This window comes from Peromyscus californicus, unplaced genomic scaffold, assembly GCF_007827085.1.
Source record: "Peromyscus californicus insignis strain IS unplaced genomic scaffold, ASM782708v3 Scaffold_20__1_contigs__length_68692818, whole genome shotgun sequence".
In the NCBI taxonomy this organism is placed as follows: domain Eukaryota; kingdom Metazoa; phylum Chordata; class Mammalia; order Rodentia; family Cricetidae; genus Peromyscus; species Peromyscus californicus.
Genome location: NW_026294503.1, coordinates 62390222 through 62413794, shown reverse-complemented (window position 1 = coordinate 62413794; position 23573 = coordinate 62390222). Strand labels below are relative to the sequence as shown.

The 23573-nt window shown below is 42.0% G+C and overlaps 1 protein-coding gene across 5 annotated transcripts in view; it reads left to right on the top strand.

Annotated features, from left to right (window-relative positions):
- The window catches only part of Rpap3 (RNA polymerase II associated protein 3), a 31221-nt gene extending 7935 nt beyond the window's left edge, over nucleotides 1-23286 (top strand). For 4 of the 5 annotated variants that reach the window (XM_052748790.1, XM_052748793.1, XM_052748792.1 and 1 more), the window contains exons 5-17: nucleotides 2182-2309; nucleotides 3811-3932; nucleotides 4770-4840; nucleotides 6655-6780; nucleotides 9328-9455; nucleotides 10138-10259; nucleotides 13130-13200; nucleotides 13310-13411; nucleotides 15486-15712; nucleotides 17559-17745; nucleotides 18712-18809; nucleotides 19185-19285; nucleotides 22985-23286. In XM_052748790.1, the coding sequence (XP_052604750.1) occupies nucleotides 2182-2309; nucleotides 3811-3932; nucleotides 4770-4840; nucleotides 6655-6780; nucleotides 9328-9455; nucleotides 10138-10259; nucleotides 13130-13200; nucleotides 13310-13411; nucleotides 15486-15712; nucleotides 17559-17745; nucleotides 18712-18809; nucleotides 19185-19285; nucleotides 22985-23070 (1569 nt within the window). In that variant the 3' untranslated portion in view covers nucleotides 23071-23286. Of the gene's footprint in view, nucleotides 1-2181; nucleotides 2310-3810; nucleotides 3933-4769; nucleotides 4841-6654; nucleotides 6781-9327; nucleotides 9456-10137; nucleotides 10260-13129; nucleotides 13201-13309; nucleotides 13412-15485; nucleotides 15713-17558; nucleotides 17746-18711; nucleotides 18815-19184; nucleotides 19286-22984 lie in introns of those variants that run through there. The other variant, XM_052748794.1, reaches the window with a different exon arrangement.
- The last annotated feature ends 287 nt before the right edge of the window (nucleotides 23287-23573 follow it).

The following is a 23573-nucleotide window of genomic DNA, read 5'->3' as shown; positions in this document are numbered from 1 at the left end:
TTGATGTGTTCAGTGAGTTGATTCCAAGTGCTTGGACAGCATCTGGGTTTATTTATGCTCTCGGTAGACAGAAGTAGCTTGGGATGAGTGTGTGATTATTGGAATAAATATTACCTTCCACTTCTCCACATCACAGGCCATCTTTGGTTGCTTTTGTAATGTTCAGTATCTCTCATTTCTTCTTTGGAGAGGAGGGTTTTAATAAAAATACTTTAACACAGGCTTAAGCAGAGGAATTAAGAGAAGGGGGTTGCTTAGAAGGAAAGACAATCCAGAGTGTGGATGTGGACCAAGTAAGTAAGGTTGAATGGGTTTTGACAGTCTAGAGCATGAATTTGGACCAACAGGCAGATGTAAGGTTGGATGGGTTTTGACAGTCCAGAGCATGGATGTGGGCCAACAGTCAGAAGTAAGGTTGGGTGGGTTTTGAAGGTGTCTTTGAAGGATTGCTAAGAAACTTAAATGAGATGACAAGGTGGTTCCAGAGGGCACCTGACAGAAGTACTGTTGATGAGGTAGAATCTGGACCACAGGGATGCAGGAGGGTAGGACATTTCCACTGTAAACAGCAGTTGTTGCTAACTCTAGTAATTCCCTAACTACTAGTAGATTCTCAAGAGTGTCTAGGGAAGGAATCGGGCCCTACCCAAGGCCGTACACATTCAGGCTCTAAGTGTGGGCCGTTGCTATTTTAAATAAGAGAGTATTATTTTTATGTTAGCAACCTTCACAGCAAATGTTAATTGCCCTAGACTTTTTGCTTCTCAGCTAGTGTGAGGCTTTAATCAGAGACACTGGGGTGAAAGGTTCCTTTTCCTTCCCATGTCTCAATAATTTTCCCTGTCTTCCTGTCCTGCCTCAATTTACCCCTGTGAGACTTGGATTCCTTAATCTTCAGGGCTTCTGATACTGAATCATGGAGCTTCCCTATCCGAGGATAAGTCTCAGCCCATGTTCCCTAAGTGGGACTTGAGTGAACTTGGGCTGTAGCTTGGTGGTTGTCATTTGAAGAGAGGATGTCATTACTTGAGATATCAAACTATATATAAGTAATAAAGCATGTAGAGAATTGCTGTTCCTAAGGTTAGGACTAAAACTAGCAGGGCCTGTTATCGTGAGAACTGAGGTGTTAGTAAAAATTTAAAGTGCAATAGCAGAATCTGGAAGAGATATAATTAGGGTGTGCAAATCTTAGAGGACATATTGTCCCAGTTGTTAGGACACACTCCTTTAGTAATAGCATAGGCTCTCTTCAGGTTATTAAGAGCCATTGGGTTTTGTGGTACATCTGTTTTTATCATCTTAAGTTTTAAGTGTGAGAGCGCATGGACTGTAAAAAGAACATATTGGTAGTTACATATCAGTACTATAGCAAAACATAAGAACGGTTTTAAGAAGTGGAATAAATGAAAAGGAAAATAGCTTGAGATTCTGATCACTGATGCATCTCAACAGTGACTAGCAGAGAAACAGTAAAACAAAGCAAAGCATAAAGTAAGGCAGTAACCACCGATGAGCTGGAAGTGGAGCGTAACTGTGTGTTGTTGCTAGGGTTGCTGTGAGTGTCCTACCTGCCACGTTAGCAGCCCACACTTAGGCCTGAGTTACTGTCTGTCCCTTCGGAAAGTCTCGTCAAGTTGTTTGTTCGATCATTACCAGTTGGCTCTGCTTCTTGCTAGGGATTGAAGACCATACAGGCGGCCAGACATCAACCGTTAAGGTCACCTGGCTCTCTAGTCTCCTTTTATCACTTGAGGCATCTTTTGGCTAGGTCAAGGTCTTGTGAACATGGCTTCACTTAGAAACATCGAGGGCAGTTTTCTTGTGTTGACCCTCTTTGTAGAGTGAACTGCTTAGAGTCCAACTCCAAATCTGTGACCTCTCTGACCAAGAGGACAGGTGACCTAGGGAGCTTTAGGACACTTAGAGGCATCCTGTTGTCCCCTGGTCCCCTAGAACGGAGCCCACCTGGAAGCGAAGTCCAGAAGCAGATGTGTTTTTAGCCCCGTGTGGGTCCCAGTGGCTTTGAAGGCTCCGTTTCTCTCCCGGGTTAGATGGCAGTGCTACCTTTTGTCACGTTTCCATGAGCTGGCACTGTCGGGGGTGTGTGACACCGACTGTTTCCACCCCTGCCAGAGCTCCTGGACTGAACCCCTTTTGCTTGATTCTCTTTTCTTTCAGGGCAATAAATACTTCAGACAAGGAAAATACGATGAAGCAATTGACTGCTACACGAAAGGCATGGATGCCGACCCCTATAACCCTGTGTTGCCGACAAACAGAGCCTCAGCTTACTTTCGATTGAAAAAGTGAGGACTTGGTACATGTGTGTGAGTGGTCCTGCGGGTGTGGAGGCTGGGCTGCATTTTGTTTTTCCCTTTGGTTTGTTTGTTTCTTTTTCCTTTTTCTTTTCTTTTCCTTTTTGAGACAAGGCCTCTTTCTGTAACCTGGAACTCACAGTGTAGACCAGAGACTCACCTGTCTCTGCCTCCTGATTGTTTGGATTAAAGGCCAGCACCACCATACCCAGCCTGGAGATTGGTTTTCCAAAGAGTTTTGTAATATACTCAAGAGAGGTCAAGAACACTGCATTTCTTTTACTCTGTAAATTCTTATAGGTTACTCCCTGTGGAGTAATTTATTCAATCCATTGTAACATTTGGATTTTAGACTGTGTTCAAAGTTGGTATGCTAAGGACTTCCTCCTGTGAAAGTCAAGTAATGATGTTCTTAATTTATTAAAAAAAAATTAGTTGCTCTGGCTGAAGGTTACTTGGCTAGCATGTTTGAGGCCCCTAGGTTCAGTCATTCACTACTGGAGGCGGGGAGGGGGAAACAAGAGAGAGAGAGAAGAGAAGAAAAAAATGAAAAGTTTTTAGCAGTTAATTTCTTTATATTTGAAAAACCATGTATTTACTATTTAGTCTGCAGACCTTTCTTTGGTAAACTTAAATTGTATTCCAGTATTTGCTTATCTTTAGATTCTGACTCTTAAGTACATAGTTCATGTTGGGGAATGTGTATGCACATAGCTGACCTATCATGGGAGTTTTTAAAAGACAAATATTAAGAAGAAAGACATTCTTACTGCTTTAGTTATTTGGAAATAGAAATTACATTGCTTTCTGAGTTTTTCATTTTACTTTTTGTTTTGTTTTGTTTTTTTCTAGACAGGGTTTCTCTGTAGCCCTGGCTTTCCTAGAACTCCCTCTGTAGACCAGGCTGGCCTCGAACTCAAAGATCTGCCCTCTGCCTCCAGAGCGCCGTGCGCTGTCATGATTGGCTTGACATTTGTCTTCTGACAGTTTTGTAGCATGTCTTTTCTTTCCTTATAGACTCTTGAAATCCCACAAAAAACCAGAAATTGCCTGGCGTGGTGGCGCACGCCTTTAATCCCAGCATTCGGGAGGCAGAGGTAGGCAGATCTTTGTGAGTTTGGGAATTCAAGGCGAGCCTAGTCTACAAGTTGAGTTCCAGGCCAGGCCATCCAGGGTTACACAGGGAGACCCTGTCTCCAAACAAACAAACAAACAAACAGAAAGAATTACTGCTTTTATGGACTGGGTGTGTAGCATATATACAAGGTCCTGGGTTTTATTTCCAGTACTGGGATGGGGTGAGGGGAGAGATTATTTTTAAGTTTAATTAAATAAAAGAAAATGGGAAATATTCCTGTAATTGTGAAGTAAATCTCCTCTTAGGAATTTCCAAAATAAGTTTTGAATGAATTTTTGTTTATTTAATAAATAAGTTTTTGTTTATTAAATGATTTTTATAACTTCATTATTTTAATGTTTTTTTGAATTGCAGGTTTGCTGTTGCTGAGTCTGACTGTAATTTGGCAATCGCCCTAAGCAGGAGTTACACCAAAGCTTACGCCAGACGAGGTGCTGCTCGGTTTGCTCTGCAGAAGTTAGAGGAGGCCAGAAAAGGTATTTATTCGTTTTTTCAGGTTGTCACCTGAGCATTTCTTCATTCAGTTAGCACATAGTATACAGAGAATTCTAAGTGAGTATAGTGCCCTTTCTATGTAACATTTTGAACAAAACTTCTCTTTTCATCAATTAAAAAAATTTTTGTTTTACAATTTAAAAAAAATGCAGGTGTGTTTGGCTGTGTGCATGCCACAGCGTGTGAGAGGAAGCCAGAGGACAGCTTGAGGGAGTCAGTTCTCTCCTCCATGGTGTGGAAGGGTGCCAGGGATCAGACTCCAGCTGTCAGGCTTGCTGAGCCGTCTCTCCAGTCCTTGGAGACTGAGAAACACCGTCTCGTGTGGGAAGAAGAGTGCGTTGTTGGCCAGGATCAGACTTGGTTTCCCATGCTGGCACAGTTGAGCACTGCACGGCACGGTGGCTCGTGTCTTCTTCCCTTCAATTCTCATCTGCAGAGTAGACGCCACGTCATCTTGTTGGCTGTTGTGAGGCAGGACAGAACAAAGTGTTCTTATTTATTAGTAAATTCTGTCTTGTTCCATAACAAGCCCTGTGTAATAATTACAGAGTGTGAGTAAAGCTGACGTTGAGTGGGTTTTGCTCTGTGTGGTTTGGTGGTTTGGGACACTTTATGATGATGTAGCCACCTGGGAGCCGGTGAAGATGGTTTTGTCGGCCTGAGAGAGAAGGAAACATGCTTAGTAGCTTAACCGTTGTTGATAGTTCATTTTACTGTAGACTGATCACTTCTGTGTCACATGCAGCAAATGACTGTGGTTTTGTACAAGTTATAAAACTATCCTCCTTTTCAAAAGTCTCTATCTTCTATTTTATTAGATTATGAAAAAGTATTAGAACTGGAACCAGATAACTTTGAAGCAACAAATGAACTCAGGAAAATTGATCAGGTAAATTATAAACATCTAAGTGTATTAGGTTTGACTTTTATATCATGAAGATGAAACTTTTTGCTTAGAGTTTATATAACTGTAAATTTAAAAACAAGCACGTTTATTTATTTTTGTGTGTAGGAGCATTTTGTCTATGTGTACATGTGCACCACGTGCTTGCCTGGTGCCTGTGGTGGGCAGAAGAGCATCGGATCTCCTAGAACTAGAGTTACGGGTGTTTGTGAGTTGCCGTGTAGGTAGAACAGACAGTAATCTTAACTGCTGAGCTTTTCATCAGCCTCCCACCCCCAATAGATTTATTTCTCAGAATTTCAACATGTAGCCCAGGCTAACTTCAAACTTGAGGCAAGCTTCAGCCTCCCAAGTGCTGGAATTACACACACATTTTAGAATTTTATTTCATGTACTATGCAGTTTAACCAAACTGGTAAGGCAGAGGTACTGGAGAGCTACAAGCCCTAACTAGAGGTACTGTAGAGATATGACCCCTAACTGGTAAGACAGAGGTACTGTAGATTATGACCCCTAACTAGTAAGCTTTTTTATAAGTTGGCTAACTCACTTACAAATAATGATTTTTAATAATTTTTTTCCTTGAATTCTGTTTAAAATGCCACCAAATCATTTCATTATATGTAAATTGTATTGCTATATAAAATAAAGTATGGTTTAAAGAAAAAGTTGGCTGAGATTTCTAGAACTCTTGCCTCTTTTCCCCCCAAATGACAGTTTTAAAATTTTTTCTTTCTTTTTTTAAAAATGTTTTGAAAATAGTTAAAAATAATTTTAAAGATTTATTTCATTTTCAATTATGTGCACGTGTGTGTCCAGGAGAGGGCACTAGATCCCTTGGGGCTGGAGTTATAGGGGATTGTCAGCCACTGATGTGGGTGCTGGGAACCAAACCTGGGTCCTCTGCAAAAACAGCAATTACCTTTAACCAGCCCAGTTTTTAAATTATTTCACTGATAATTTCTGTGTGCTCTTATTTCTGTGATAAATGTTTGCGTATTGTGTGATTTTCCGCTGTGTGAGCTGTATGTTAGTAAAAAGAGTAACTTTTTAACAGTAAGAGAATAAGAGTCATGGTGGCTCACTCCACTAATCCTAACTTTTGGGATGAGAGAGACGGAGAGCCCAGATTTGAGGCCAGCGTGTGCTACATGATGATCTGAGGCCAGTCAGACCAGGTCTCATAGGAAGAAAAGACAGTGGTTATCATTTAAATGTGAAATCGGAGGTCTGATGACAGAGAGCAGCTGCATGCTCCTGTGACTTTGCCTTTGAATTAAAGCTGTAGTTGTTTTGCAGTGTTGGCACATTGTGGAAAATGTGACGATCATTGAGGAAATCTGGTTTTAAATATTATTTACTGCACATAAAATTGGTGATATCCTCTTCATTATAGTTGCAAAGTGTGTTTTCTTATATATTAGGTCAAGTGATAACTGAATGATAAATTTGAGAATGTGGTGATGTGATCTCAGTTATTTTATGTTTGAAAAACAGCAGCTAGAATAGGGCCTAGACTATGTGGAAATTGGGCTAATATTTGTAGTTAAGTAAATGACCAATTATATTTGCTGGAAACTGCTTATTTTAACCGAAATAGGCAGCGTATTAAATTTGTTTTACATATTTACACATATATTGCTTTCATTTTAGTAAATAGAAAGTGAATCAGAATAGAAAGCATTCCAGTTTTCTGAGTGTAGCAGACATTTTACTGATTGAAGTAGTTTGCATTTTGAGTCTAATACAGATGCATCTGCATTACTTGTTTTATTTTAGTTGAGTGATGTGTCTCCTAGGCTTTATCATCCAGAGAAAACTCACGTCCCAAGGAAGCTGCTGCAGTGACTAAACCAGCTGAGGGGGAGAGGCACCAGATTGAGGAACTGCAGAACAAGCAGAAGGCCATTTCAGAGAAAGATCTGGTAATCAGTGGGATTCTGATGTGTGATGAGTTTGTGCAGCAAAATGTTTACTCCAGTTTCCTGTGTGTCGGTCGGTTCAGTTTCTGTCTCTAACATTAAAAAATTTTTTTGGAATAGGAAGTTGAAATTAAATACACTAAAACTTCTTGTGCCTACTAATTCAAAATTTGAGTCATTGATGACATACATAAGAATAATCATGTGCAAAATAATTATAAGTGCATTTAGTTTTAGGGAACAAACTACATTTATTTATATGTAGATAATTACAGATTTAATATAGAACTAAGTTACAGTTCATTCTTAATGTGCTTATAATTCATACAAAATTTTCTGATTGAAATTTATTTTCAGTTGAGAAGATTTAATGCATTTTTTAGGGAGTGTGGGAGCCCACAAAAGCTTCCTAGTGAGATCTGAGCTTGCTTTACCCGGCAGGGCTGCATTAGTTGATGGCTTGACCAAGTACATGGTCACCAGGTGTCTGGGATGGTCTGCACTCGGCTGTGCTGGGGGAGGTCTTTTGCTCCACCCCTTGGCATTCCTTTAAAAACCCTTTAGCAGAGACAGAAGGGGCTGGTGAGTTTTGACCCAGGCCCTTCCTGGCTATCCTGTGTTTCTTAACTGTCTCTCTCCTCTATATTTCTATCTAAATATGTCTCACTTCTCCTTCCTCAAGAGTACCCTGGGGGAAAAAGTGGGAGCTGGTCTCCCTCAAGGGAGGAAGTGATCTTATTATATTTTAGTTAAAATTTAATAGCCAGGTGTGGTGGCACACACCTTTAATCACAGCACTCTGGAGGCTGGGATTGGATCTCTGAGGGCAACCTGGTTTACTGAGTGAGTTCAGGATAGCCAGGGCTACACAGAGAAGCCCTGTCTTGGAAAAAATAAAGAAGAAAATAAAAAAATTAATTTAACATTTAAAGATATCTTTTTATTATTTTTTGTATATGTTTATTAACACCATAAAGTACATATTTGTTTGCATGTATATGTATGTGCACCACATACATGCATGATGCTCTCAGAAGAAGAAATTGTAGCCCCTCTATCTGGAGTCACAGATAACTGTGAGTCATGTGGGTGCTGGCAGCCACACCCAGATCCTTTACAAGAGCAGCCAGTTTAACTGCTGAGCGTCTCTCCAGCCCCTAATTAATGGATTTATAGCCTCTTGTGGGTCCATAGAGGATTTCTAAAAAGTACTTATGGAATCATTGGTTGTAATTTATTTGAATGATTATAAATAGAAACTCTTATTTCAATACACTTTAACTTATATTAGGGCTGGGGAGATGGCTCACTGGTTAAGAGCACTGGCTGCATTTCTAGATGACCTGGGTTTTATTCCCAGCACACATATCATGGCTGGCAACCATTTGTAATTCCAGTTTCAGGGGATCTGACACCCCTTTCTGGCCTTCTTGGGCATCGAGCATACACATGATGCATAGACAAGCATGCAGTGAAATACCTGTACACATAAAATAAAAATAAGCCTCAAAAATTAAAGATCTATCTTGTATTTAGGATATTAATGTTACTTAAGAGTGGGCTGTGTAATTCTAGTACTGTGTTCTTTCCCAACAACTGACTTTGGAGCTGGATATGTAAGTTCTCATCTGTAGTCTCAGCTCTTGGGAGGTGGAGGTTGGAGGGTCAGAAGTTCAAGGCTATCTTCATCTACCTAGTGAGTTTTGAGATGGTCTAGTGATGTGAGACCTTGTCTCACAAACCCCACCCCCTTGGGGTTGCATTTACGACTCTTTTGTGGTTTCCCCCTCTCCTCCTCCTCCTCTAGTCCTTGCTGCTTTCTTATCCTTTTTCCTTCCTCGCTCCTCTCCTCCTCTTTCTTGGTTTTCAGTGCTGGGAATCAAAACCAGGGCCTTGCACATGAGAGCAAGCGCTCTGTCTTTGAGTGTACCCCAGCCCATTTCTGATCAGTTTCTAATGTAAGTAAAGGCTTAGTGTAACGTTTGGGCCTTTGCTAGTTAATTAGCAGACTAGTGATGAAGTTGTGGAGTCATATAGTAGTAGTTCTGTGCTGAAAGGAGAGCAGTGTCATTTAAAAAATCCGTGTTAATAGATTCTAAATGTCTCGTGAACTAGAGTTTTATTTATGTTTGTGTTTTTAAAGTGTGTGTGTGTGTGTGTGTACATATGTATGTGAAGAGGTATGATTGTGTGAAGGCCAGAGATGATCTTTCTCTGTTACTCTTTATCTTCTTATTATTCCTGAGACACGGTCTTTTCTGAACTTGGAGCTTAAATTGGCTAGACGGCCTGGGTAGGCAAGCCCCTGAGCTCCTTGCCCACCTCCCACAGGAGGATTGCAAGCTTGTGCCATCACCCCTGGCTTCTCTGTGGGTTCAGGTCCTCATGCACACCCAGCAAGCCTTCACTCTGGGCTGTCTCCTGTCTCTACATTATCAACAGTGAGAATATAATGTAATTTCTAATTTATTATTGGTATTTGGTATGTTCTTTTAATATTTGAATTTTTCAACGTGTTGTGATTTTTCGTCTCTCTCTCCAAAATAATAGGGGAACGGATTTTTCAAAGAGGGAAAATATGAGAGGGCAATTGAGTGCTACACCAGAGGGATAGCCGCGGATGGCACCAATGCCCTGCTTCCCGCTAACAGAGCCATGGCCTACCTGAAGATGCAGAAGTAAGTATTCCTGAGATTCTGCTTCCAGCATGAAAACTTATTATAGAGTGCGTTTTTAATTAACCAAATAATGAAGTTTGGTTGACTGAGTATTTTTGCCATCTGTCTTTATTTGATTCTTTTCTCCCCTCCTTTCTTTCCAGTTTCTTCTTTCTTCTTGGTGCTGGGGTTAGACTCCGGGACCCTCATATGCTAGAGAAGTGCTCTCTTGCTGAGCCAAGCCTCTGCTGATCGATTGCTTCTTAAGCTTTACATTAACGTTAAATTTAGAGTCAAGGAATGTGTGTACATGTGGCATAGTATATATCATGAGAGTTTTATTATCTTTACATTGTTAATAGACAGACATTGTACAGTTTATAAGTATACTGATGTGTATTATTTTTAAAATTATTTTTATTACATTTATCTGTCTATCGATCTATCTATCGTGTGCTTTCATGCCTGCCTGCGTGTGTACATGCTTGTGTGTGCATGTGCCACGGCATGTGGCGTGGAGGTCAGAGGACCACTGTGCGAGCTGGTGATTCTTTCTTTCTACCATGTGGATTCCAGGTAATAGATTCAGGTCCTCAGGCTTGGCAACACGTACTTTTACCCACCGAACCATCTCATCAGGCCCAGGGTTCGGTTTTCTGTAAGCTGCATGTTTTCTAGTTAGTCATTTTATCGTGTTCAATAGGTATGAAGAAGCTGAAAGAGACTGTACACAAGCCATCTTACTGGACGGCTCCTATTCCAAGGCTTTTGCCAGGAGAGGAACTGCAAGAACACATCTGGGAAAGTTGAATGAGGCCAAGCAAGGTAAGACTGTAAAAACTCACACACTCACCCTGATAAGACTCCTAGACGCAGAAGCAAAGATTTCTGTAGCTTCTCACAGTTCAAGGAAACTGCACTTCACAAAGCACACTGGAGATGGAGGTGAGTTTGAAAACTGCACCTTCCATAGTGTGCTTGATTATTTATAACCTACTCTGGTCAGTCACCGCCTGACAGGAAGGAAAATGTGAATTGTAGATGAACTGGAGAAGTGAGAAGTAGTCAGGATGAGGAAGGGGGTCAGCAGCCGGCACTGAGGAACATGAGGGCTATAGTGATTCTCTTTGTTTTCTTATGTTTGAGGCAGGGTCTTTGATACAGCCCTGTGGGCTGTCCCGGAGCCAGGTATCCTCCTGCCTCTCTCTGTCTGCCGAGTGCTGGGATCGAAGGCGTGTGCCTCCACACACTGCTGTCCTCTCTCAATCTTCTATGCGGTCCTCTTCTCCTTCCCTGTGATCTTGTCCTGAGGTTCCTTTTCTCTCTTGAGAACACTGACTTGTCTGTTGCTTGTGTCTCTTTGGTTGCCTTTGCCCTTTGTTCCTTCGTCTTCAGATTGTTCTTCACTTTTTGTTTCCTTGGAAGTCTGTGCTGGCAGTTTATCTCAGCTTGACACAAGCCAGAGTCATCTGGGGAGAGGAAGCCCCAGTTGAGAAAATGCCCCAACCACATTGGCCAGTAGGCAGGCCTGGGGTACATTTTCTTGATTGTTAATGGGTGTGTCAGGGCCCAGCTTACTGTGGGCAGTACCACCCCTGCGGGCCTGAAGGTCCTGGTTCTATAAGAAAGCAAGTTGAGCAAGCCATGGGGAGCAAGCTGTTAAGCAGCACCCCTCCATGGCCTCTGCATCACTGCCTGCCTCCAGGATCTGCCTGTTAGAGTTCCTGCCCTGACTTCCATCAGTGATGGAGTGTGACCTGAGGATTTTAAGAATCCTGAACTAAACCCTGTCTTCCCCAATTTGCATTTGATCATGGTGTTCTATAACAGCAATAGAAACCCCAAGACAGAGTCCTGGGGATTAAATCCAGGCCCTGTGCTAGTGTTTCTTGCAACTCTCTTTTTTGGGGGGATGGGGGGTGGGAGGTGGGAGTGTTTGAGACAGGATTTCTCTGTCTAACAGCGCTGGATGCCCTGGAACTCACTCTGTAGATCAGGCTGCCCTCAAACTCACAGAGATCCGCCCACCTCTGCTGCTCAAGTGCTAGGATTAAAAATGTATGCCACCACCAGTCAGCTCTTCCAACTTTGTGATGTCACTATTTACAGAATAAATTTTCAGGCTTTTTCTTTTCTGATATGTACATTTAAATTGGCATTGCTTTCCTTTTTTTTTTTTTTTTTTTTTTGTTTGTTTTTTGTTTTTCGAGACAGGGTTTCTCTGTGTAGCTTTGAGCCTTTCCTGGATCTTGCTCTGTAGACCAGGCTGGCCTGGAACTCACAAAGATCCGTCTGGCTCTGCCTCCCGAGTGCTGGGATTAAAGGCGTGCGCCACCACCGCTTTCCAAGCCAGGCTTTAGCTGCAGCCCATTGCTTTTTGTTTTATTAAGTTGTGGTAAGATTGCACAACACTAAATTTGGTATTTTTACCATTTGAAGTGTATATTTTCAGTAAAAGTACATTGTCAGTGTTGTGCAACCTTCTGTCTGCTTCATTCCAAACTTTGTGTGTCAGATACTAGTGTTCATCTCACTCTTCCCTTAGCTAGACCCTGGTAATCACTCTTTTTCTGTGTCGTTAACCTGTTTCACCATTATTACTGCTTTTTTGAGACAGGGTCTTACTGTATAGCCAGATTGGACTTGAACTCTTAAGCTTCCTGAGTGCTGGGATTACAGGCATGTGCCACCACACTGGACCACATTTGATCATGTTCAATATGCCACATAGGTGGACTCACGACCATATTGTTATGTCTGGCCTGTTTAACCTAGCATGTTTTTTAAGTTATATGTGCTGAGGCATCGTCAGAATTTCATTCCTTTTTTTAAATTTTTTAAAATTTCTTTTTTATATTTTACTGTATTGAACATGTGCATGTACATGCATGCATGTCACAGACACACATGTGAGGGTCAGAGGCCAGCTTGCAGAGGGTTAATTCTTTCCTTCCACCATGTAGGCCTGGGGTAGAACTCAGATCAGCCAGGCTTGTGGCAAGATCTTCACCTGCTGAGCAATCTTACTGGACTTTTTCAATGTTTGAGAGAGGGTCTTGCTGTGTTAGCCCTGGCTGGCCTAGCATTCACTATGTAGACCAGGATAGGTGTGAACTCATACCAGTCCTCCTGCCTCTGCCTCCCAAGGACTGGGATTACAGGCCTGTGCTGCCACACTTGGCTTCATTGCCTTGTAAACACTGAGTAATGTTCTAGGGTATGGTGTTCTCTTAGTGGAGTTACCCCATCATTAAGTGTGAACTGTGGCTAAATTCAGTGCTCTCTTTGTATCATCTGTAAATCAGGGTTCTAGTAAGCGTTCCATGAAAATCCACATGAAATAGCTAGAACACCTTAACAAGAACTTTAACAAACACTTGATCTAACTATTGCTGGACTGTTTCTTAGTGCCTGAAATAGAGCTAACTAGTAAAAGTGAGACTTTTGTTGGTGTGGTGGCATGCTTATAATCCCAGCACTTGGGTAGTAGAGGCAGGATGGTTAGGGATTCAGGTAATCTTTGACTGTATAGCTGGTTCAAGGACAACCTGGGCTATGCAAGAGCCTGTTGCAAAAAGCCAAAATAAATAAATATGTGAATAAATATAATAAAGGGATTATTAACTAAAGATGTCATGTTTTGAATGTCATAAAAGTAATTTCACTATTTCGTTGTGTTTTAAACTGCTCATTAGACTTTGAAACTGTGTTACTTCTGGAACCTGGAAATACACAGGCAATCACCGAACTTTCCAAAATTAAAAAGGTACTGTATTTCTTCACCAAAATATCATTATACCATCTGATCCATAAATTTGTTAGTTACATAATTAGCTTAAGGATATTTTGATAGCTATTACAAATTTATTTTCAAGGAATTAATTGAGAAAGGACATTGGGATGATGTCTTTCTTGACTCCACACAAAGACACAATGTGATAAAACCTGTAGATAATCCGCCTCATCGTGGGTCACCTGTAAGTAAAGCACTTTCATTTCTCTCTGCCCTTAAATGTCATTGTTACATTATTAGAATTGGAAACAAACTTTGAACTAGTAAACTTAAAAGATATTGAAAACTTTGATGTACCTATTTAATACTCTTTTAACAAATGCTTCATAGAACTTATTGACAAAATTAGGGAGAATTCTTTCTAGAGTACCTTACATTTCATTTACACATTTTTATGTATTTTTTCTTATATAAAGGAATTTGAGTCAGTTTTATATTTTGTTATCAGCTCAACTTTGTCCTCCATCTCTGAAATTTTGTTTGGTATTGACCATTGATGATGATTTCTGATGTGTTTTTAATCGATTGATTCTTCCATGTCTGAAATTTCTGTTTGGATCCTTGCTGAGTTTTTCCTTTACTGATTATTTCACTCACTTTGGTAACTTCTTGTCCATATCCCGAATTGATTTCCTTACCTGTTTATTTGGGTTCATTATATGGTCATTGGTCCTTTTGGGGGTAGAACTCAAGTGTCTCTGGCATTTCAGGTGCATCATCATCTTCGTTTTTCTTATCTAGGAAGTGTCATCTTGGTGGGGGTATGCCATAGTGGAATGCTCTCACGGTTTTTGGTATTTTTTTTATGGTGTTTGGGTGTCATTTGGGATGTATGTGTACTGTGGATTTTAGTTTTCCCCACTTGCTTTTGTCTGTCCTAATGGATTGTCTTTGCTTGGAGTTACGTTCAGGAGAAAGCTGACATACTTGGTTTTCACTGTGCTGAGAGTCAGAGAGAGCACTAGGGTATTGTTGGAGAAAACGTAGTTCATGGCATTCTTGTATCAGAGTTGAGGGTCTCAGCATTTAAGCAGTGACTGAGGGGAAATGGGAACGCAGAGAAGAGAGGGTAGAGAATGAGGGGGGAGTATTGGAGGTGTGGAAAAGAGTAGAGAAAATATTGTCTGTTAGGGTTAGAGAACGGAAGGACAGACATAACTGCTTTTTCCAATGAGACACACATTACAGAATAACTGACAGTATAAAACGGTAAATACTAAAAAAAGGCAAAATTAAAAAATAAAACAAATGTTAAAAAAAGAAAGAAAACACCAATAAGATGGCCCAGTGGTTAGAGCACTTGTTGGCTCTCTGGGATTCACAGAGTGGGAGGACAGAACTGACTTGTACGTTGTCTTCTGACCTCCACACGACCCTTCCTAGTAGATAAATGTAATAAAAGATTAATGTAAACAAAGATGGGCAGTCAGGGGCCAGGGAGATGGCTAGGCAGGGAAAGCAGTAGCTGGGCAGGCCTGTTTGTTGACTTGGGTTCAGTTCCTGGAATCCACGTGCACAGCTGGACTGGGGATGCACGTCTGTGGTCCCAGCACTCTGACACAGTGTCCAGAAGCTCCTGGGCAGTTGCTCTGGAGAACACCGCATAGCAGCAGAAGCAGGAGCAGCTTGGCCTGTCAGGTTCTTCCTTGGTCAGTTGTGAGTGTTACTAACCTGGAAGACAGTTTAGGATTACCCTACCAACCTTTTAAATGTGGTTTGGCAGATGTGTGTCCTGGCCTGGGTCTATCCAGCTGTTATGCACTTGCGCGTGTACTTAAGGTTCCCTATGCCGTGCTGGCTCCCGTGTGCCTCTGGGCTACTTCTCTCCGCCCACAGACACCCTTAGGACGGTCCCGGGTAGCGTTGACACTGGTGCGCACACAGGGTCCTGTACTGGCTGTCCTCAAACCCTTCCCAGGCGACCGGTCTGTTCCATGCCTCCTCCCGCCTCCCCATGTCTGCCCTGCAGCCTTTTTCCTATTTTACTGTTCCTGCTCATGGCAGCCTGAGCTTTCACCTTGTAACTGCTGTTATGTACATCCCTTGCTTCCCATTTCGGTGCCCGGGGGAGGCAAATAGCTTTTTATTGTTTGTATTCCCAGACATGCTATGTTCCTAAATCTGTCTAGCCAGCAAATTGAATTTACTTTTAACTGGAATATTAGCTGTAAGAACTCAGCAGTCTTTTTAGGCTTGTGACCTTAGGATGGGAACACTTTTAATGTATTGATTTAAAGAATTGATTTTAATTGTTTTAGAAAGCACTCAAGAAGATTTTTATTGAAGAAACTGGCAAGTTGATAGAGAGCGTTGATGCGTCTGATGGCAGTGCCGCTGCTCCGCAGAGTGCTGGAGCAAGTGCACCCGTGGCCGTGGGCATCGAGAGCAAGAAGAATCCAAGCCAGGGGGGCACCTCGCCCGCAGGTGATACTCCAAGAGCCAAAGTGTTGAAAATAGAAGAGATCAGTGACACTCCGGCCCTACAGTGAGTAGCTCCTGTTACGGTGGTCTCTCTAATACAGTAATTGGTTACAGAAAGACTTCTCATCCACTCTCACCACTGCTGTGTGAGTGGTGACTGTCTGCAGGCTCTAGTTTGCTTTTCTGTCTGCACTGTGAGGTTTTGCTTAGGGAATAGTCATTCCTTTACCAGAGGGAATTTACAGGTGATTAAGAGGAGAACAGAGTATCTTGATTCTTTGTGTGTGTGTGTGTGTGTGTGTGTGTGTGTGTGTGTAGTTTATTGAGACAGGGTCTGTGTAGCTCTGGTTGTCCTGGAACTCACTCTGTAGACAGGGCTGGCCTCGAACTCACAGAGATCCACCTGCCTCTCTGCCTCATGAGTACTGGGATTAAAAGTGTGTACCACCACTGCCTGACTTGATTCTTGATCAAATTGATTTTGCTTATTTTCTTCTCTAGAACTTCAGTATATATTTATTTTAGTGTTGAGAGAGAGAGAGAGAGAACATGAGAATGAATATTTGATACAAATAAGCATGATAAAAAAATGAAGAGCTGATCCAATTTGAGTTTGAGGCCATCCTGGTCTACAGAGCAAGTTCCAGGACAGCCAGGGCTACACAGAAAGATCCTGTCTCGAAAAACCAAAAAAAGAAGAGTTTAAATGTTACCATTGTTACATCCATCAATACTGAAGACTGTTGAATACTCTTTAAATATAGTTTAGAACCGAGACTATATCGGAGAGGAGGGGCCTCAGCCATAGAGGCCGGGACAGAGTGGTTGTGGGAGCCGGGTGAGTTAGAACACAGTGTAACGATGTCTGTATGCAAATGCCTTAGTGAAGCGGGCCCGTCTGTATTCTAACTTAAAATTAATTTCACACCGTTTCCTTACTGATGGCGGTAGAGAAGACACAAACCCACCGGGTCGCCTTGGGCTACTCTTAGCCTTACATCCCCACTCAGTAAACACATGAAGCTTGTCTGTTGTATATGTTGAACTTTAGTAGTAGTTGTATTTAAGGTGGTGTCTGGATTATTCAGAAATGCTGACTAGGTGGCTTTGCAGTGAAGTATTTCTTCCTCCTTGAAATATCTTTTTTTTTTTTTTTTTTTTTTTTGGTTTTTCGAGACAGGGTTTCTCTGTGTAGCTTTGCGCCTGTCCTGGAACTCACTTGGTAGCCCAGGCTGGCCTCGAACTCACAGAGATCCGCCTGGCTCTGCCTCCCGAGTGCTGGGATTAAAGGCGTGCGCCACCACTGCCCGGCCCTCCTTGAAATATCATTAAAGGCATGCGCCGCCGGGCAGTGGTGGCGCACGCCTTTAATCCCAGCACTCGGGAGGCAGAGCCAGGCGGATCTCTGTGAGTTCGAGGCCAGCCTGGGCTACCAAGTGAGTTCCAGGACAGGCGCAAAGCTACACAGAGAAACCCTGTCTCGAAAAACCAAAAAAAAAAAAAAAAAAAAAAAAAAAAAAGGCATGCACCACCACTGCCCGGCCCTCCTTGAAATATCTTAAAGCTGTGTTAGTTCAGACTTCTGAAAGGCTGAGTTGTACTAGATAAAGATGATGCTCCCAAAGAGTGGCCTAGCTCATCACCCAGCAGGTGACTGCAGCCATTCATAGCCAGAAAGTGAAGATTTGTTTGCAAGGACAGACACACACACACACACACACACACACACACACACACACACACACACACACACACACACGTGCGCACGCACTGAAAGAATTGAACACTGTCAGAATGCAGATAGCAATATTAACATAGTCAGAAGTTGGAAATTCCCCGTTGCTCTTTCCTTTATTGGATTTTGGCTGTTTCTTCTTTAACTGGTTGCCTAATGCTCTAAAATACTCCAGACCACAGGTTGATTTGAAGCAGGACGTGGGCCAGTCTTTCAGTGAGAAGATCTCTGCGAAGGTAGAGCAGACACCGGATCAGTTTGCCACGGCTGTTCTGCCTCCAGTTCCTGCCAACTCCTTCCAGCTGGAGTCTGACTTCAGGCAGCTGAGAAGTTCCCCAGATATGTTGTATCAGTATTTAAAGGTAAGCGGGAGGGAGCCAACGGTGCTCCTGGGCAGGGCAGAGACTTTCTTCTGGTTGCTATAGCAATGCTACATTTGCCTTTTGTGTAATGAAACTGCAGAAAATGCTTCTTCCTTGCCTAGTGTGCATTGTCCTGGACAGACTCCTGGACATGCAGTAATCAGGGAAGTGAACTGTGTGTGAAATCCCAGGGCCTACAGTGACTTCAAGTCTAATTCACATTTTATAGCCTAAGCTTTAATATTCATCTTCCAAGGGGCTGGGGACTAAATCCTTGAGTGTCTTCTGTGTGCCAGGCATTGCTTGCAGTACTGGGCATTTATTTTCTTGAAAGTGAGCTTTTGTTTGCCTCAAGAAAAGAATGATGAATTAAATTAAATCATGTGAATTCAGCAAATCATAGATTTGTAGTCTTCAAGTGTAATAACACTCCCTTACACTTTTATAGTGAACAGTTACTTCAAGTAATACCTCAATCAAGTCTGCCTTTATCTCTACTTAAAATTGTAGTTTGGGAATGCTCTTATGAGGGGGGTGCATCTCTTCTCTTCATGGATTTTTCTAATTAAATTATAAATTTTTAATTACGTGTATGTGTGTGTGTGTGTGTGTGTGTGTGTGTGTGTGTGTGTGTGTGTGTGTGCACATAAGAGTGTGTCAGAACCCCTGGAGCTGGAGTCATAGGTAGTTGTAAGATGCCATGGGGGTGCTGGGAATTGAACCCGATTCCTCTGCATGAGCAGGAAGCACTCTTAACTGTGAGCATCTCTCCAGCTAAGAGCTGTGACTATCTTATGTCCCTGTCACTTCCATCCTTCTTTCAGAGTTGTGTCTAAATAAAACCTCACTATTTCTCATTAAATATTAGTATTTAGTAATTATTCATAATATTTTACCTGAGCAGTTATTATATAATACATGTAATATGAATGTTGTCATAATTCAACTTTCTCTTATTTTTCCAAGAAAATCGAACCATCTTTGTATCCGAAGTTGTTTCAGAAAAACCTAGATCCAGATGTATTCAATCAAATCATTAAAATTTTGCATGACTTTTACATTGAGTAAGTTGAATTTTGTAGTTGTATTCTGACTTTGTAATGTTATATCCAGTGATTTGGAAAGTTCATTCTCTTTGATCTTAATATTTTGTACATAACAGCATTAGGTTCTAGTAAGACTTACTGTTAACAGAAATGAAGAGATGACCAGAACAAACCATGAAGTAGGAACTGTCTAAATGGGGAAAGACCTCTGTTTAGAGAAAAGTCGTGTATGAAGTACCCTGTGTGAGAGACAGCAATACTCCATGCTGTGCTCCCGTTAATGATACTGGAATGTCTTCAGTCGGGGGAAAGTGAAGAACTTGTTGTTACTAGAAAAAATATGGCTGTCTATAACTAACTAGTCATCTGTGTTTTATGTTTGGACTATTTCAGGAAAGAAAAGCCATCTCTCATCTTTGAAATCTTACAGAGACTTTCTCAGCTGAAAAGGTTTGACATGGCAGTGATGTTCATGTCCGGACCCGAGAGGAAGAGTAAGTTCTGAGAAAGCAAGCTTTCCCACCCCTCCTCGTCCTCCTCTGCCGATTGGTTACTACTGGCTGTTTACTATGTGCAAGATACACACCATCAACTCTGAATTACTTATAATTAAGTTCATTGATGTGCAGTTGGATTACATGCAGTTGAAATTGTATTGTAGTTGTTGGCAGTATTTTCAAGTGTAGATACTATTATCGTTCTCTAAGAAGGCAGCCAAGGTGTGGGGAGCTTAAAGGTGTTTACCACGGTTAGAGTTAGGAAACCGTACTGGAGCTTCGAGCCCAGGCTGTCCAGTTGTGGTGTGGACCCTTCCTGGAATGGAGTCAGTGGTACAGAGAATGAATTCCACCATTGTGGAGCATGCAGAGGCTCTGGCCACAGAACTGGGTACTGGGCATGTCTCATCCCTTCTGAGGGCTCCTTCCTTGAGTCATTTCAGCCGAGTTCTAAGTGCAGAAGTTAGTTAGACAAAGGGGTGGGGAACAGAAGCCTCCCATTGAGGGATCAGTATATGCTGGGGGTTTGGACAGTCACCCCAATAGCATCCAGAGCATTACCAGTGCAGTGCAGCTGGGTTCTAGGTTGGGTCAAGAGTGGCAGATGATGACCCTGAATTCTAGCCCTTATTATACCACAGTGAGGCACAATGATCAAACTCTGTAAAAAATTTCAGTTATTCAGAGTTTGAGGGTCTGTTTTTAGGCAAAAGGTGAATGATTCAATTAAAAGAATGCTTTTTTTTTGGCTTTTTCAAGACAGGGTTTTTCTTTGTAGCCCTGGCTGACCTGGAACTAGCTCTGTAGACCAGGCTGGCCTCCAACTCACAGAGATCTGTCTGCCTCCTGAGTGCTGGGATTAAAGGCAGGTACCACCAAGATTTCTTTTAAAAAAATTATTTAAAATTTAAAATATAAAATTTAAAAAATATTTAAAAATTAATACACACACACACACACACCCCATATGTATGCCTGGTGCCGGGGAGGCCAGAGCTAGAGTTATAGGCAGTTTTGAGCTACCTTATAGGCATTGGAAATCGAACCTATGTCCTCTGCAAGAGCAGCAAGTCCTTTTAACCTGTGAGTCATCTCTGCTGGCCTTGTTTTTGTTTTTTTGAGACATGGTCTTACGGTGTAGCTCTGGCTGGCCTAGAACTTACCAAGTAGATTAGGCTGACTTCCAACTTGAAGCAGCCCTCATGAGTGCTGAGTGCTAAGATTACAGGCATGTGCCGCCATGCATAGCTAAGAATCCTAACTTTTTTAGTTTTAAAAATTAGCAAAAGCTGCAAGTGCTGGTGCTCGCCTTTAATCCCAGCACTTGGGAGGCAGAGGCAGGTGGACAAGCCTGGTCTACATAGCGAGTTCCAGGACAGCCAGGACTATACAGAGAGACTGTGTCTGGAAAAAGTCAGCACAGTCTTCAGTGTGCCATTTCAGATGCTCCCTGCACTAAGCACTCGGGAGCTCCTCTTGGGCCCTTGTTTCTAGTCGTGACACACAAGGGTTCTCAGTCAGCACGCTAGGCACACTCAGTGGGATGTGGTGGTACATGCACTGTGGTCTCTGCCCTCTGAGGCTGAGGTGGGATTTTGAGTTTGAGGCCAGCCTAGATGACAACAGGGAAAACCTTTTGTTTTGTTTTGTTTTTAAAAACAAAACATCAAAGAGCAGCAAGAGAAAGAGACTCTTAACATCGGGAAGTATAGAAGCAGGGATTCAAAAGTAATTAGGGCTGGAGAGATGGCTCAGTGGTTAAGGGCACTTGGTGCTCTTGAGGACTTGAGTTCAGTTCCCAGCACCCACATGGCGGCCCATAATTATCTGCACTCCAGTTGATAGGCTATGCTGCCCTCTTCTGACCATGCGCGCGTGGTGCACATATGTACATGCAGGCAAAACACTCATACACATAAGATGAATTTTAAAAAAAGGAATCTAACTCAAAAGTTTCTCTTTTATCTTTTGAAAAGAATTTTAAATAATTTGAAAGTATTTTCATGTTAGTGTACGAGTGTGTTTACTGTGTGTTGATACTTGTATGAATGCGGGTTGTCTGAGGGCAGCCTCTGGTGTCAGCCCTTGTCTTCCATCTTGCTCGAGGCAAGGTCTCTTGTTTGCTACTGCATACACTAGGCCACCAGCCCTTGAACTCAGCGATTCTTCTGCCTCTGCTGTCTCGTGTTCACTACAGTATCCAGCATCATGCAGGGTCTGGGATCTGGTCCTGAGGCATCTCTGGCAAGTGCTTTATCTCCTCAGACTCCGTTTTATCCTTTTTTTTTTTTTTTTTCTGAATAGGAAACAGAACTCACCTAGGTATAGACAGTCATTCTGGATTCATGTGAAGAGAAAGTATGTCAAGACCAGCTGGCCTTACAGCTTCATGCAGCCTAGTAAATAGTGATGTAAATTCACTAAAGAGCTTGAATCATGGAGTCAGAGATCATGCATCGTTGGCTTAGGTCTTTATTGTTATTTTTCCTTTGTTTTAGACAAGTTTTCATGCATCTCAGGCTAGCCTTCAATTTATTTGTAGCCAAGGATGACCTTGAACTTCTGATCCTCCTGTCACTATCTGGGAGTGTTGGAGTTAGCTCACTGTTCTAGGTGTTGAACCCAGGGCTTCATGAATGGGAGGCATTCTACCAGCTGAAACACATCCCTAACACTCTGCTTTAGCTCATCAAAACCATTTCTCAAATTCCTAATCAGTATTGCTGTTATTACTATTCTGACTTCATTTTCTGACGTTTTTAAAATTCACGACACTAGCTTTGCATTTTAAAAGTCATCATCAATGTGCACAGGTCTGCATTCGTGTGTAGGTCAGAAGACAGCGTTTGGGCGTAGGTTTCTTCTTTCCATCGTGATGTGGGTGCTGGGGATTGAACTCAGGTCATCAGGCTTGCGTGGCGGCAGGTATTTTCATCTGCTGAGCCTGTTTGCCGAACTCTTTCCCTCAGGGCCTTGTGTCTCCAGTCTTGACCACCTCCTCCCGTGACTTCATGGTTTCACTCAGCGGTCACTTTATTGCCGTCGACTCTGGTTAGAGTAACTTCCTGCCTCCCACGTTCGTCCCCTTTCCTGTCTTCTCCCCCTGCTTTGGTTTTCTTTCTAATACATGGTTATGGCACTTTTACGTATATGCATTTATTTCCTTTTCTCAGGCAGAATGAAGCTCCATGAGAGCAGGAATTCTGCCTTCGTCCCTGGCCTCAGTGTTGGTGCATAGCACATGAGTGTCTTTCCCTCCAGTAGTCTAAGTCCAGGGTGTACTCTGAGGACGGGAGCTGGCTCTTCAAGTCACCCTCCAGCAGGGCCCACTGTCTGCTGAGTGAGACGGGAGCGTGTGGAGCCATTCTGCTGTGACAGCATTCAGAAATGTTGGCTCCAGGGACCTGCTTTGTTGCCACTGTCGGGGACAGTTTGGTCCAGTCTAGTGCTGAGAAGCATGAGCTGTCACAGTGTTTGCCAAGTGCTGAGTGTGGACAGCTTAGATTGACGTCACCTAGGGTGTAAGGGAAATGTGTATGGTAGCAAGATACATACTAGCTTTTTAAATACACAAACTAGAATTCATGAAAAATGTTAATTACTGCTTTTATTTGAGAGGTCAAATTAATCTCTTGAATTTATGTTTTACATGGTTTTTTAAAATGAGAATGATATACAGTCTGTTTTCTTTTTCAGTCACAAATGTATTATTCAATCACTTGGAAAAATCAGAATTGAAGGAGGATTCTGTTGAAGAACTCAAGAAAAGATATGGTGGCTGATCACGGTGGCTGAGGTGGTCTTGGTCTTTGTCTTTGTCTTTGATGTGTACATTATTTTTCTCACTGAAATCAAGTGTTTTTTTGACTTTTTAAGAAAATGAAATTGTACCTGAGAGGACTCTTGTCTCGATGGTGTTAATTCATGTAAAATGTACTAGTGAGAAATGCTTCAAATAAAGTAAGTTTTTATGAAAATAAAAAATGTAAGTAATGAGATATATTTGTAAGGGTCAATATTTTGTTTTATAAATAATTTTAAATGTTATATTTCATTACATTCCTCAGTGTCTCATAATTGTAACATTTTTATATTTTCATGAATTTTTGTAACCACACACAAAACTACTTCATTACTACTTGAATAAAGTGATTTCTGTGGAGAGGGTATTGAATAGAAACCAGAATTGTCTCCCTCCCTCCCTCCCTCCCTCTACACCTAAGTGAAAAAAAACCAAAAAACCGTTTTATCAATGACAGGGCCAGGACAGGGTCCTCAGCTCCTC